Raw genomic sequence first — 15,900 nt, 5'->3', positions numbered from 1 at the left:
AAAATGCTAATGATCATCCAAGCCTTTAGTGAAAAATGGCACTGATATATGTGCCTGATGCAGAGTTACCACAAATCTTCAATTTGTAAAAAACAAACAAAACAGGGATATCAGGACTTCCGATTGAGATGGCAGAATAGACAGTCCCCAGTGTCACTCTTTTCCACAGTCAACCAATTTACAACTATTAAAAAGCAACAACTGCCAAGCTGGGGCTGCTAGAGCTCAGAGGATGAGGAGAAGACACCTACGGAGTATAGGAGAAGCCAAGATGAGAGAAAGAAGGGACCACTTCGAGCCCCGACCATTTCAAGGCTGGCCCTGATTAGCACATGGACCAAGAGCCGCTGCTGTGCTCTTTGTGTGAAGTTGCTTGGAGACTGCAGGGGAGAAGAGGGCCTTGGTGGTCCCCAGCCAGCAAGACCACTAACAGGTTTACCGTGGACCCACGTAGGAGTGAGGGGCCACAGACAACTGAAAAAAGGAACCACCCAGAGGCCAGTGAGTCATCACAAGGGACTGCCACATGGCCCAACCTGGGAAGTACTTGGAATGTGGGAGGTGATGGAGACCGGCCCACTGGGGGATCACTGGGGCACAGCATGGACAGCTGATCTCTCCCTCAGTCAGCACAGGACCACTAAGTGGAGACTGGTCAGGAGAATAGAAGTGCAAGGGGTGCAGTTTGCAGAAAAGACTTAGGTCCAGACCAGAGTTTCCACACAACCCAGGTGTACTGAACCTCATAAGACCTAGAAGAGCTTACAGTGTCTACAGTTAAAACCTGAGCTGCACAGAAAACCTTCCCCAGGGAATCAGCAGCACAGCAGCAATTTATTAGCTCAACCACAGGGCTCAAGTGCTGGTCTCCACAGGAAGTTCCTCATTTTAGAAGTAAGCAAAGGATAACAAATTAGTTCCAGTGCAGAGTTTAAGTTGTGTGGGTAGCTAATAATCCAACACAGAAGTGAAAGAAAACACAAAACACCCATAGATCGGAGACAAAGTTCTGATATGAACCAGTAAAGGTCTAAGCCACCAAAGAATACCTATAACATCTACAAGGACCAGAAGCCCCCCAGGCTCCCAAGCCCGGGTGGGGGGAGGGCCAAGCACCTCAGCTATGTCCCCCTGAAGGCCACATCCAGCCCAGCTACCACCAGGCTGCTGCCAGAAGCCCGGTGGGCTCCCCTGCTGGAATGAGGGGGTTGCCACGAGCCTGGACCAAGCACCCCGCTTCCTCCTCCTCCCACCTTATCCTCTTCCCCTTTCCCCTCTCCTCCTCCCTCCCAACTGCTCCATAACATCTTATAATGTAAAAAAATAAATAAGTTTACCTGTAGTAATTTGGTTACATGGAGGTTGGTTAAGAGAGTGTCTAATAGTATACTTTTTTGGAGTTCCTGGTTTTTGTACAGTGTGTATTATCAGTCTGTCAGGATTACCATAACAAAATACCATAGACTTGGTGGCTTAAACAATAGAAATTAATTTTCTCATGGTTCTGGAGGCTTGAAGATCAAGGTGCTGGAGGGTTGATTTCTGGCGAGGCTTCTCTTTCTGCCTTGCAGGTGGCTGCTTTCTCCACGTGTCCTCACTCGACCTTTCCCAGAGGGCGGGCAGAGAGATCTCTGGAGTCGCTTCCTCCTCTTCTTTTTTTTTTTTTTTTTGTTGTTGAAAGATTTATTTATTTATTATTATTTTTCATTTAAACACACAAAAGATTAACATACTTATTGCAAAAGGAACTCTTTTTAGAAATGAATTATAAAAATATGGGCAGAAACTTGGTGAAGGACATGAGCAGAAAGTCACACACCCCAAAGAAACACATGTGGTTAATAAGTACATTCTAGGATCTGGTTGCAGGTGGGGGCGGGGCTGGTCTCGCCACCATATCAGGATCCTGGGCGTCAGCTGGTTGCTTGTCTGGTCTGGATGTGTGATGGGGGAAGGGCTAAGGCCCATGGCCTCTGTCTCCCAGGACCCCTCAGGCATTGAACTGGCTCTGTTGCTGGCCTGGATGGGTGGTGGTGGCAGGGGCCGGGCTAGGGTCCACAGCCCCTGTCTCCCAGGACCCCCTGGGTGTCCCTCTTCCTCTTCTAATAAAGACACCAGTCTTATTGGATTAGGGCCCCACTATGACTTCATTCAACCTTAATCACCTCTTTAAAGGTCCTATCTCCAAACGTAGCCACATTGAGCATTAGGGCTTCAACATGAATTCTGGGAGGGGGAGACACTATTCAACCTGTGACACAATGGGCATATATTACCATTTAAAATTACGTAAATTTAAAAATAACCAGTTGCAACAGTGTTTTTTTCAGTGTAAGTTGGTTGTGACACATGGCACAGCTCTGTATCCCTGACTCCACCTTTTTTCTATTTTTCTCTGACCAACTAAGTTAGAACCAAAAGAGATCCTTTTCATTCGTGATAGGAAGTTATTTTGGAGAAACAATTCACCTATAAATGCTGTTTATTTTTTTCTCATAAGTATAAGCAAAGATTGTGTCCTCTGACTCCAGATACTCGAAAACAAAATGCTTTCATTTTATTTTATTTTTCTACTTAAGGTTATGGATCGCCCTGGAAATTATGTGGAACCAACAATTGTAACAGGTCTTGCCCATGATGCATCCATTGTGCACACAGAGACTTTTGCTCCGATTCTCTATGTCTTTAAATTCAAGGTAAAAATGGATTCTGTTTCTCTTTAATCTAATGTTGAAACAAGTGGTAAGACTAGAGGAAAATGAAGGTGTATTAAATTTCACTCAATTAGGTTTTAGGAAGGTTTTAGAAAGTCACTCTGAATAGTAGAAATTTGAAGGTTTAGGATAAAATATGATGAGATAAACAATTTAAAACTATAAAGCGTGCCAAGCCAGCTGCCAGAGAAACCGAGGTGGGTAGTGGACCAGTGTTGGAGTTGATGAAGTACGTGGCCCTCATCTCCTGTGCCACCTTATGCGAGCTGCTTGGGCCATAATGGCAGCTTCTCCTGAACACAGGGACTGGATGGTTGGAGAGCCTGAGTGCTGCATGTGTCAGCAGACTAAATGAGAAGATGTGGGGGCAGTCTAAAGACACAGAGTTATAAAAAAGACATAGAGTTATAAAGTGCATCAGAGGACAGGCTGTGGAGGTTTTAACAGGTGGAGATAATTAGGTGTTTTATTCCCTAGCATGGGACACAGGCCCTAACCTTGCCAGAAATATTTAGGATTAGTTTTGAGATTATAGACATTGAATCAAGTTTTAAATGTGCCATTATTAACCAACAAGGTGCAGTTCTCACTATTATATGACCCTTTCTTTATATCTTGCTTTAAATTGTCTATCATTGTTTTAGATATGATGACTAGAGAGTATAATTTTATGTTTTGTTACGTGTTTGTGTGTATGACTATGAGCTCTTGAGCAGATTATTTAGCCTCTCCAGGCCTCAGTTGCCTAATTTGCAAATGGGGATAGTATAAAACCTGTGTCATAGGGTGGGGATTAAATACCTACATGTTAAGTGGTTGGATCAGTGTGTTGCACGTAATGTTATACGTACTAGCTTGAATATAAGAAAGTACGGATTTTTATTTCTCAGAGTATAATTAGGGGGAAAAGCGCTAGAAGTTTTACTTTTTAAATATTGAATCTTTGGTTTCCTTTTGTGCACTAAAATTATACTTGTAAGTCTCATGAAATGAGTGTTTTGGGTTTTTTTAAATAAGATTTTATGTACCCTTAGTTATTTTTGCATTCTTTATGTTTTTTGGCAGCCGGCCGGTGTTGGGATCTGAGCCCTTGACCTTGGTGTCATAACACAGCACTGTAACCAACTGGGCTCACTGGCCAGCTACAGAAAATGAGTTTGACATCAGTGAACTTTGACCTGAGCACTGTAATATCTAACAACTTCCAACCTCTGTCCTTTCAGAATGAAGATGAGGTCTTTGCATGGAATAATGAAGTGAAACAGGGACTTTCAAGTAGCATCTTCACCAAAGATTTGGGCAGAATTTTCCGCTGGCTTGGGTATAAATTTATTTGCCTATTTTGAAAATTTATGTAAGTCTGATTTGTGTGGTGAGTAGACTTTAAAAAAAAATGAACCCGTTGTAGTGGGACATCTACTTTTCAGCATTGAGAGTCTGCGTTTTGGGGTTTTTAAAATGTATTTGTTTTTGTTTATTTGTTTTGTTCTTAATTTCCTCTACATTGCTCTCACCATGCCTCTCTTTTCAAACACAGCCCTAAAGGATCAGACTGTGGCATTGTAAACGTCAATATTCCAACAAGTGGGGCTGAGATTGGAGGTGCATTTGGTATGTAGACAATCGTGTCTTCTTTTTTCTGTGGGGTGGCAAAGGAAAAGCAGTATTAGCTTTTAGAAAAGTTTGAACAAGAAAGTGAAAGACTACTTAAGTTCTGAAATAATCTTTTGTGATCTAACTTGCCTGAAAGAGCTTATGTCCCATATCCAAAGTTATTGTCCAGAGTCCTGCATTTTCTCCTCATAGGCAGTATCAGGTTAGAGCAGAGGCCCTTGTCCTGAGATATGTGAACCCCTGAAATGTTTTTTGGGGAGATAGTAGGGTCTGAGACCCAAAGAAGGTTAAGAACCCTTGCTTCAAAGCCAGAAAATTTTACATGAAATACTCTGGTTTTTATTTGCAAAGTGGGCACAATAAATGCGACACACATGATCATTCGCTAAATAACATACTGTTGTTTCCTTTCACTATGCCCTAGTCCTATTTTTTCCTAATAAATCATGAGCTTTTAATGCTTAAACTTAGTAAAATTTTTTAAAAAAACTCTTCTCAATAATCATATATTAAGTTTTACTTATTAAAAATGGGACTGGCCAGTTAATTCAGTTGGTTAGAGCACAGCCTAATAATACCAAGGTCAAGGGTTTGGATCTCTGTACCGGCCAGCTGCCAAAAAAAAAAAAAAAGATCCATAGTACAGTAAAAACAGATTGCCTTTTTTTAAAATGTAGGAGAAAAACAAACACGCATTAATGCCTGTAAAAGTTGGGCCGAGCCTGTGGTGCACTCGGTAGAGTGCGGCGCTGGGAACGCGGTGACACTCCCACCACGGGTTTGGATCCTAATAGGAATGACCGGTGCACTCACTGGCTGAGTGCTGGTCACGAAAAAAATGACCAAAAAAAAAAAAAAAAAAGTTTATACAATTAGTGACATTCTTTTATAATTTTAGACCAAACACTGCAATGACTATTCAGTGTGCAGATGTTGACCCTCGGCCCTGCCCTCCTCTGTGTGGTCGCCTGGATGCTGAAGTGTCCGTCAGCTCCTTCTGTAGGCATTTAGTCCCTGTTTCCAACCCACGCCCACTCTCTCCAACTGACTGTTCTTCATTGAAGCTTTCATAGTTAATGTAAAAAGTTTTGAAAAAGTCTTATAGTGAAAAAGCAGCTCTGCCCATGCTTTTCTCCTTTCCCAGAAGCTACTTTGAAATTCTTCTCATCAAAAGAAAAGAGTAAACCTTTGAATTTACCTGTTTTTCTAAATAGTATGTTTTAACTGCTGTCTCTTTGACAACTTTAGACATTATGTATTGACCCTCTAATATGATATAGATGAACCTTTCTAAGCCCTCCCTTCCTTTCCTTGTATCTTCCCAATATATGATATGACAATATTGCATGGGGTGGGGTCCGAAAGAAGCCAGGCACAAACTTCCGAGAGTCTTCTCCCAGTGGAGTCACATAGGATGTACTTAATTCCTTAGCAGCAGATTGTGACAGCACGTGTGAAATGTTGTCTACCAGCAAAGCTCGGTAGACACTCAGTGCCCAAAGCCTTCACTGGGGGCTGGTCATGTAGGCACCCTCTGCCCAGTACATACCAAAATTCCAGATTCCCAAAAGGTATTGGGCCTTCTGGTGTCGAGCATAAACCACGTTGTTTGTGCAAAAACGGTTTAGGCACAGTGAGCCACCCTTATCATTTAAGGAAAATTTTATTAGTGCAGGGAACCATTCACCAGCCAAGTTCCTGATGCCAGCAGCCTTGCAAGGTGGCCTGCTGTACCTTCTCTGCTTTTTCTGCACCATTCATAATAATTTGTCCTCAGAATTTTGAAGCCATTACTCACTTGTCTCTTGGTTTCCACTGTTTACAGTTGAAAAGTCCAATCTATTTTGATTTCTGATCTTTTTTTCCTCCTCTTTCAAAAATTTTCTATCTATTTATGTCTGATGTTCTGAAATTTCATAATAATATGTAAAATATTTTTGGACATCAGTGGGCCAGCAATTGGCCTTATTAGGATCTTGGGACTCATAGTATTCCATTCTAGAAAGTTTTTGCTAGTTTTCTTTTATTTGGTAGAATTTTTTTTTGACAATTTTCCCATTCTGTTTTCTCTATTTTAATTTCCAGAAGTCCTATTATTTGAATGTAGTCTCTTGAATTGACTGATTTTATCTTTTCCCTCCTATTTTTCATTTCTTTAGTCTTTTTGTTTTTTATATGGGAGATTGACTCAAATTTTTCTTGTAATCTTTCTGTTGAATTTTTTCCTCTCTGCTATCACTAAAAACAACATGAAGACTTATTTCTTGTACTTTGATGGTGTGCTTTTAAATAGTACCCTTTTCTCATTTTATGGAATCATTATCTTCTTGTAACCTCTTTAAAGATATTAGTATAGCATTTAAAATATTTTATTATTAAAGCAGTATGTGTGTATATATATATATAGTAGAAAAATTAGAATATTTTAAAAAGTATAAATGAGAAAATAAAATTATATTTTCACTACCTAGAGGTTTCCATTTTTCATATCTTATCCTAATGGTATGTGTTTTTTAAGAGTTTCTTCTCCTTCCTGATGTATTTCTGTTTCCTCTTAATTCTTTATATTTTGTTTTTCATCTTAGTTTCTTTTTTCCATGTGTTTTGGTCTCTGACTTTATTTATTTGCAGAGGAGGTGCTCTTGGCTCAGTGTAGAGTAAACTGGGCAGGTAGCTGTGGTGTCCTGCTGACATCTGCATTTCAGTGATACCGAGTAGGAGCTCATGCAGAAGAACTTGCTCAAAAGATGTGACATTGTTTTGTATCTCTCTAGGAGGAGAAAAGCACACTGGTGGTGGCAGGGAATCTGGCAGTGATGCCTGGAAGCAGTACATGAGGAGATCTACTTGGTAAGCAGAGGCTTTGGGGAGATGGATTTGGGCTTAAAACTGTGGGAAATGTGCTTTTATACTCTCCTGCTTTCTGTTCTGTGCCCGTGCGGTTTCACCTGATCTAATTTTCTAGCGTTCCACAGCTGTCTTCTCTCAGAGCATCCACTTTGTTCTATTATTTCTGTAGCCTTCTTGTCCAGCTCCAGCCAGTGCCCAGCACCAACTATGAAACTCTCGGGAGTGGTTTCTATCTCTCCAGTCCAGGAGATGGGTAGGAACAGGGCACGTGGGGCCGACTGGCAGGGAAGGAGCCATCCTTGTGTTTTCCGTGGACACGGTTCCCGCCCCTGTGGGCTGTAGCAGCAGTAGGAGGCGGGGGCCTGCAGGCCTGGCTAGCAAGCTGGCGGCTACCAGCTCTGGGAGTAGTAAGTTCGGCCCTTGAAAGTGGATTAGCGGCTCATTCACTCAGCATTTGCGCACCTGGCTTGGGAGCCTGCTTCTGGGAGATTTTGACTAGGGCTTGTTTCTTTTATTGTTATTGTTTTTTCCCCCTTGGGTAGAAATAGCTTTTATCCAGGCTCAATAAAACAGAGTATGTGGGGTCAGGTCTGTGTGGGGTGATGTTGTAGACAGAGCCATGGGTGAGGAACCAGGGACACCCATCCTGGTCCCATTCACTGTGTCTCACTAGCTCTCACCTCAGCTGCATCTCTCAGCTTTGGTTCCTGACAGCCTCGGGACTGTATTCCTGTCAGGAATTTCTGAGGTGCTTTTAGTTGTGGCTTGTTCACAAACACGGGCACGCTCTTTGCCAGCTTCCCATCTTTGAAGTCAGTTATGTCCCTTTTACTTTTCTTGTGCACTTGAGAGCTAGAAAGGCAAACATTTAGTGATGTTTTTTTCTGGAACCCATTTAATGGGGATACTTTTCCTCTTGGGAGAAAAACCAGGTGACAACCAGGTGACTAGTTGACAGGGGAGCTTTTATTTTCTAAATTATTATATTTTCTTATTTTGTTTCTATTAAAATGGAAATACCTGTGTTTTCCCTGATAATTCAATACAAGTTACGGAGAAGATATAAAGAAGAAAGCTGCAGCCCCTGTATTTTTGTGCCCTGCTCAGAAGAATAAAAACATGTATGATACATATGAGTCTTTCCAGACTTTTGCATTACTTTTTTTTCTTTTATAAGTTTTGTATCCTAAATAAATAAATAAGAAAAATATTTATTTTTGGTGGCTGGCCCATACAGGCCTTGAACCCTGGACCTTGGTGTTATCAGCACTGTGCTTTTACCAACTGAGCTAACTGCCAGCCCTTTAAATATTTTTTCCACCAGCTTATACTTGGATATTTTACCTTATTAATATATACAGATCTGCTACCTTTTTTAATAGCATGAAAATAATTCTATATTATGTATGTACTATCATTCATTTATTTTTGTTCATCTTTTTCTTCCCTAGTACCATCAACTACAGTAAGGACCTTCCTCTGGCCCAAGGAATCAAGTTTCAGTGAAGGTATTTTAGACCAACATTACTTAAAGTCTTGCTGCTGCTTCTGAAGAAAACAGTATTTGTCTTGAATAAATATCATTTTGAATATGACAGTGGCTAATCTCCTAGGACCCCAAAGCCCTGACTAAATCAAGAGACTTATTTTTTAAAAATCAAATAAAATTGTCACAATAAAGCCATCTTTAGTAAAAGATGAGTTGGATGGATTTTTATGTCACTAGTTGTGTATGGTTTTTTAATAGTCAATGATTTTACAATAAGAAAAATTAGTATGTGCCATGGTAGGAATTTGGGAAAATACAGAACCGAATAGAGAAGAAAATAGAAGCCTTCACAGTAGATACAGAATGTTTCCTGAGCAAGTAAAGAGTTCTTGTGGGGAGTGTTGATTCACGTCGCCCTCCTCTGGCAGGTATTAGAAAGGGTGTGATTGACAGAGAGGTGTGTTCCTTATATGCCAAGGACCATAGCACATTATTCATGTGCAATGATTTGTTGCTGTGTTTAAAATGACAAAGGGAATTCATCACCATTTATGGCTCTTGCTCTTGGTGGCTGTGTCAGCTGGGAAGATATTTGCAGGATAGATAGAGATTTTGTTCCTACTCTATAATCTGCCACCTGTGGGGAACTCTGAGGCCCAAACTGCCTGTGCAGAATTGAAAGTGCATCTGGATTTCTTATGCAACTGTAGACCATTTTCTTTAGCCATTAAACTTTTGCGGTTGCCCTTGGATTTGTTCTCAATTGGCAGTCCTCAGTGTATGTGGCAGCATGTGCTTGCAGAGAAGTGGGGAAATAGAGTCTGAGTCCTGCTTATTGAGAAGCTGCTCAGGAGCCTTTGGGTTGGTTCAGTCCAGAGGCCCCTGTCTTCCTGGCACTCTGGATCCCCATCTGTGTCTCAGCCACCACCCCCTCTACTGCCAGATTTGACCAGGGCAGAAGCCTTGGAAGAAGATAACATTTGTAGACAACCTGATGCATCAGGATATGGAGATATCTGGACAATTGGCAAAGAGTTTGGGGTTGAATTATGATGTAAAAAAGCAAGCAAATGAAAAACCGAACAGTTAAAAATGTACCAGGGAAGGAAAGGTATTCATAATCTTCCATGGCCGACTGAATAGTGCCTACCCCTTCCCTCCACCCCCTCCCTAGCACCTTGACCTTGGTGTTACAACATCCCTTCTAATCCATGCATATTTGTTTGCTTCCCATTGTTGAATTGGGGGCTGTTTTTAAATATCATGCAGTGATCCTGTTGAAAGCCAGTTTTTCCTTCATATTTTTGAGTTCAAAATAGACTTGAGATTGGATCTCCTTACTGGCCAGCCACCAAAAAAAAGAAAAAAAATACAGTCAATTATCCTGTATTGAGATGATATGTACTTCGAAAATAAGGGTTAGTTTAAGAAAATCATGCAATTTGGGCATTAACTTTAAAATTTGTTATGGTTTTTCTTTTTTGTGTCACAATGTTTTAAGTATTCTAGCCTTGTTTTATTTAGTGACTGCAATACTGTCTGAGGAAAGTTAAGCACTATTTAAAACATTTTTAGATAATAATCGGTCACTTTCATTTTGTGAAATTGTGCAAAATTATTGAAATATGTTCTTTTTTCTGTTTTCCCCACATATTGTTTTAAAACAAGTGTTAGAGAATACAAGCTGTATCAGTGTTTATTTTAATTCAAAGATTTTTACATTTATAATTTCTTTCTAATAAGGTATTCAAGGAGGCTGCCCGTCTTCCTGCTTGTCTGCTGAAGCCGTGACATTGTAGTCACATTACAGTAATATCTCCAGTGTGCTGGTTGGTGGGGGTGACTGGGAGCTCTAACGTTAGTATAAAAGATCAGTAAATCTAATTCTGAAAGCTTTCTTTGAAACTAATTTGTAATTTTTCTACATGTTTTTAGCACAATGGACTCAATTTGTTATAATGTTCATTAAAAGGTTTTGCCTTTAAGTTGGTCCTCTTTGTTCCTTTTCACTACTGATTTAACAAATAAAAGTTGCTCATTAATATTTTTAACCACAAGATTAAATGTACATTTGAAAGTGTGATTACTTGCCCTGTCTTTGAAGGTGCTGAGTACTGGTTATATTGAACATTTCACAACTGTGCTGCCCACCCTCCTAAGTCCTATGTTCTAGCCACTGCTGGGGACAGTTCCCAGCCTCCACTGTGGAATTGTGGAGAGCATGCTTGCTTCTGGCACTGCAGTACCCTAACCTTCCTAGGAACTTGCTGTACTTCTCCAGTCCCTGGAGAGAGCGTCCAGTTGGCTGAGCCTAGCAGACAGGCTCTTGCGATTCCACAGGAAGTAGGTGGAAGGAGCTGGCTTCTGGTGTGGGAGGCAGGCACTCCTGACGAAGACTTCACACCCTGCAGATGAAGCAGTTTTCTCAAAGGGAGTGGGAATGCTATTGTGTCCTCTCCCCTCCCTTTTTCAGGGAGTCTCTTAAACCTCTCTGTGCTGCTCTGCAACCACAGAACATTCTCTGTGGCATTTTCTGTCCTGGGAATGCTGAAGGGACCTAGAGGTCTCAATGTCCTTGCTCTGCCTCTTTTCCCTGGCACTTCAAGACTGTTCTGTTGCCTTTACTCTGTGAAAGGCTGCAAACTGGGCTGCTCCTTTGAAATGATTTTTTAACTATGTGATAACTGGAGACATGCAGTAGTGACCATTTCTGCAGTTTCTACCCTCCATGCTTACCACCTTTCCCACATAATCACTCGTGTTTGGTTTTATTTGTGGTGTTTGTTGCTCCTTTTTTTGGTGGCTGGCCAGTGTGGGATCTGGGATTCAAACCTGTAACCTTATTACAAGGCTGTGCTCTAACCAACTGAACTAACTGGCCAGCCCTGTTTGTTGGTGTTAAAGTTTAAGATATGTGAAGAGGTTAGGAATCAGGTGGCTGCTATTACTTGTCAGTCCCAGAAACTTGACACATTTTGATGCACTGAGGTTTTGAATTTTTTATATAGTCAAATATATTGATCTTTTATAGTATTTTTCAATTTAAGTTTACAAAGTTAGGTTACAAGTATTTTCCTCTGCTTCCCCCCCACCTTTAGCTTAAGATGTATTTTTAAAAATCAAATACTTGCACACAGCTAAAAATTCAAATGGGGCTAGAATGCTTATAATACAAACCAGCAGCTCGAGTTCCCTGCTTCTCTACCCCACCTCTGATTCCCACTTACCGGAGCAACCTCCCTCACCTTTTCTGCTGTTCTCTTATTTGCCTCCATACTTCTCAATAAGCTTATGCTGTTATTTTTCAGATCAGAAATTTAGATACTGTCTGTTTCCTTGATGTGGTAGTTGAGGATTAACATTCTTGTTACCACTTCCCAAAACACAAACCTCCTCTTACCCCCATTCCCTAATCTGTTAATATCACAGCTTTTGGTTAACATCTATAATCATTGTTTAATTATGATGACACAAAGACCACTAAGCCAAATAATGAATTAATGTCACTCCTTCTTTCTTATCTAGACATCTTTTATTTTTCCTGGAGTTAAAAGTTGCCCTTATTATTGCTTAATTTGCTTTGTATCTATCTTTTCCTCTTTTGTTGGGGTAAAATATATCATAAAACTCAACCGTTTTAATAATTTTAAAGTGCAATTCAATAGCATTTAGTACACTTAAAAAATTGTGTAACCATCACTCTATCTAGTTCCAGAACATTATCACCCCAAAAGGAAACCCCATAGCTATTAAGCAGTCATTCCTCTTTCCTCTCTACCCTCCAGTGCCTGGCAACCACCAATCTGCTTTCTGTCTCATGCCTACCAATAATATTTTCCAGTTATTCAGCTATCAGTTTCATTTTTTGTTTTGTTTATTTTTCTGGAATCAACTCTCCAGTGCCCTGTGTCCTGCTCTCTAGGGCTGCTGCACAGATGTTATCCTTGTGTTTCCCTTTGCTGCTCTTCTGTGTCAGATCCTCTGTTCCCTGGATCCTGTTTTCCTCTTTATTGCTTTATACTCTTCTTGTGTTGGAGCATATCCTGCAGAAGCTTCCTGACAATGATTGTTTTGGTAGAAATTTAAAATCTTTCCCATCTAAAAAAAAAAGGGGGGACTTTATCCCCTCATTGATTGGACATAGGATTCTGGATTTAAAATGTTGGGATGTTATGTTTGTTTTTTTTTTTCTTTCTGTTAGAAATGTCCACAAATGTTTTGACATTTTAGCCTTTAATCCACTTGGACTTTGGGTATATGTTATGATTTATCTAAATTGATTTCACCTTCAAATATCTAAGTAATTCCCCACCCCCAATTTGATGAATGAGTTGTCCTTTCTCCACTGATGCCTCTTTTGTAACACACTGCATTCTTACATATACCAGGATATGTTTTTAGGCTGCGTATTCTGATTCAGTAATTGGTATATATATGCACACACACACATAGTGGATAGATTTAATAGTTGTGCCCTTTTAAATTTCTTTTATTAAATTTAAGTTGTTGTGGAGTACTACATATATTATCTATGTGACCTTCAGAAAATGACCTAACCTCTTTGAACTTCATTTTCTTACCTTTAATATGGAATATATTATTTGGCTTCCCTGTTGCAAGCTGCAGAAAGCAATTCTGTCTCGAGCAAAACTGGAATGTTTTGGAATCAAGCCGGCCAGACTCAGATTGCCTCTCCTGATCTGTCTCTGACATTCTCCTGCAGTGTGTTTTTCGGGGCTAACCTCTATGGATGGCAGGACTGCTTCATCTGGGCTTTCCTTTTCCTCTGGCTTTTGATTGTGTTTGGCCAGTGGGAGAGTATCAGAACAGAAGAGAAGTCAGGGTGTTTATTTCCCCACTCCATCCCCTCCAGCCCTTGGTAGTTATTGTCAGTGGTTTTATTCCTTTTTCTACAAGCACATCCCCTGTCAGTGTCCCTCTGCTGTGACTACAGAGGGTGCTGCTAACACCACTCCCTTTCCTTGCCTTTTTGTCTGCAGTGGCAATGGCACTTCCACTGGAAGTGATGTTTCCTGGGTTTGTTTCCTTGTCTCCAAGGCTTTAGCTAGATAGCAGGTAATAATCACCGGTCTTGTCAGAACACCACTGACAGAATGAGTGATCTTCAACTGTTTTGAGACTTTTTGTTTCTTACTCAAAGTTAAAATTTCAGGCAAGAATCAGGCAATTGGCCCAGCATGGATCATTTACATTTGAGGTAATTTACCTGCCCCTTGGCTAGAGGAGAGCAAAATACTTGGATTAATAGTCCTGATGTTGAAATCAAGGGCAGATAATTTCCCTAAGGGAAATTGGAGTGATGCACCTGTTCTCATATGTGGGAGCTAGAAAAAGAGGTTGAGTTTCTAGTGGTAGTGATTAGAATTGTGGTTACTAGAGAGTGGGAGGTGGAGGGGGAAGGAGGATAGAGAGAAGTTGGTTATTGGATACAAAATTACAGCAAGATAGGACAAATACGTTCTAGTGGTCTGTAGTAGTGCTAGGCATCTATAATTAACAGTAGTTTATTGTATGTTCTCAAATGCCTAGAAGAGAGGAGCTCAAATGTTCTCATCACAAAGAAATGATACACATTTGCGATGATGAATATGCTAATTACCCTGATTTGATCATCACGCATGGTATACATGTACTGAAATATAGCTCCGTATCACATAAATACGTACAATCAATATGTGTCAATTATAAAATAAATGAGAAATTGGAGTCATGTTATATAGGTAAGAAATGCGGACGCTGCTCAGCTTAAACAATACATTTCCACTATATGGGGATGGTAATACCTGTCACACAGTAGTAAAGATTGAAGTGAAAAATATCAAAAGTAACATAGCGCCTGATGCATAATGACGGCTTAACACATGTTGGCTGTTGTTATTAGGGTGTCTTCCACAGTAGTTTTGCAGTTTTAAATATTTTATTTTTCTAAATAAGATTTGGAAACATTTTTCAGGTTTTTGAAAAAGAAAGTTCTTTGGGATTTTTATTGGAATCCCATTAAATTTATAAGTTAGGAAGAATTTATAATACTCAGGTTTTTAAAAATCTATGTATATAGTATGTATCTTGATTTGTTCAAATTTTTATGGTTCCTAGCAAAATTTTGTGGTTTATTTCATGTGGTGTTTTAACTTTTAAATTTAACCCTATATTTATGATTTATTTTAAATGGGATCCCCCCATGTTATGCATAAATTATTGCAGAGGCAGTTTACTTTCCAAGGTAGATTAGGTCTGAAAATAAAAACAGGGATCTAGCAACTGCTCAAAGTTTGCTATTTGCTTGTTGAAGGTCCTTACAGCCTGGTAATTACAGAGTTCTAGACATCTGGCCAAGATTTGGATATCATCAAATTGTCTTTATGGTGTTGACCTCTAGGTGTCACTGTTGGTCAGAACAAACGTTTCAGTTTAGCAGGGAAGTGAGTTGTGTTGACTCTTTAGTATCCAGGAGGTCACAACAGAAAAGTTTTTGTGGTCAGCAGACAAATATGCCAAGCTCAATGCTCCACTGTTTTGAGCTGTTTTACTTCCCAGCACTGTTGATAACAGTCTATCTCACTGCTCCTCTGTTCACTACATAGAGTGCCAGAGCTTCAGCTGATTACTTGGACAAAACATAAGCCCCAAAATGTCAAAAAGAAAAAAACAATGTTTGCATTGTTTAATTGTATAATTGCAGGTTGGTATCTTTTCTTTTAAATTAAGAAATGTCATTATGTTTTATTTTCCATCTACTCCTGAGCATATGTGTGAGGTTATATACCATTCTGAACAACTTCATGGGACATTCTATTTGTTTTGCTTACACTAATCTAACACTATATTCCAGGCACTTTTCAAAACACTCAACAAATATAAACTCATGTAATTCTCATAACAACCATAGGAAGCAGATACTAGTATGATCTTCATTTATTAATGAGAAAACTGAGGTACAGAGAGTAAATAACTTTCCCCAAGTCACGCAGCTGATAAGTGACGGGGCTGAGATTTGAATACAAGTAGCCTGGTCTTACAGTCACTGCTCTTACGAATGTGAATAGTGTCCCTGAAATTGTGGAGCTCTTAGTTGCCCTCCTCACCTGCCAACTCTTTTTAATTGACGACCCTTTCCTTTTTTCTTTTGTAAAGTTTTTTATTTTGACATAATCACAGACTTACATGTTGCAAGTACAGGACACAGATCTTTTTTGCCCTAAACTACTTGAG

At 39.9% G+C, this 15,900-nt stretch overlaps 1 protein-coding gene across 1 annotated transcript in view; it reads left to right on the top strand.

The window, feature by feature from the left end:
* ALDH7A1 (aldehyde dehydrogenase 7 family member A1) overlaps positions 1-10,572 on the top strand; it is a 38,141-nt gene extending 27,569 nt beyond the window's left edge. Inside the window, exons 14-19 of the mRNA XM_063086653.1 lie at positions 2,580-2,696; positions 3,938-4,035; positions 4,252-4,325; positions 7,103-7,178; positions 8,630-8,686; positions 10,411-10,572. Of these exons, the coding sequence (XP_062942723.1) occupies positions 2,580-2,696; positions 3,938-4,035; positions 4,252-4,325; positions 7,103-7,178; positions 8,630-8,684 (420 nt within the window). The 3' untranslated portion in view covers positions 8,685-8,686; positions 10,411-10,572. The remainder of the gene's footprint in view (positions 1-2,579; positions 2,697-3,937; positions 4,036-4,251; positions 4,326-7,102; positions 7,179-8,629; positions 8,687-10,410) is intronic.
* The last annotated feature ends 5,328 nt before the right edge of the window (positions 10,573-15,900 follow it).

Source organism: Cynocephalus volans, chromosome 2 (assembly GCF_027409185.1).
Source record: "Cynocephalus volans isolate mCynVol1 chromosome 2, mCynVol1.pri, whole genome shotgun sequence".
NCBI classification, from domain to species: domain Eukaryota; kingdom Metazoa; phylum Chordata; class Mammalia; order Dermoptera; family Cynocephalidae; genus Cynocephalus; species Cynocephalus volans.
Note: the sequence above shows the minus strand (reverse complement) of the source record. Positions and strands in the feature narration are given on the sequence as shown.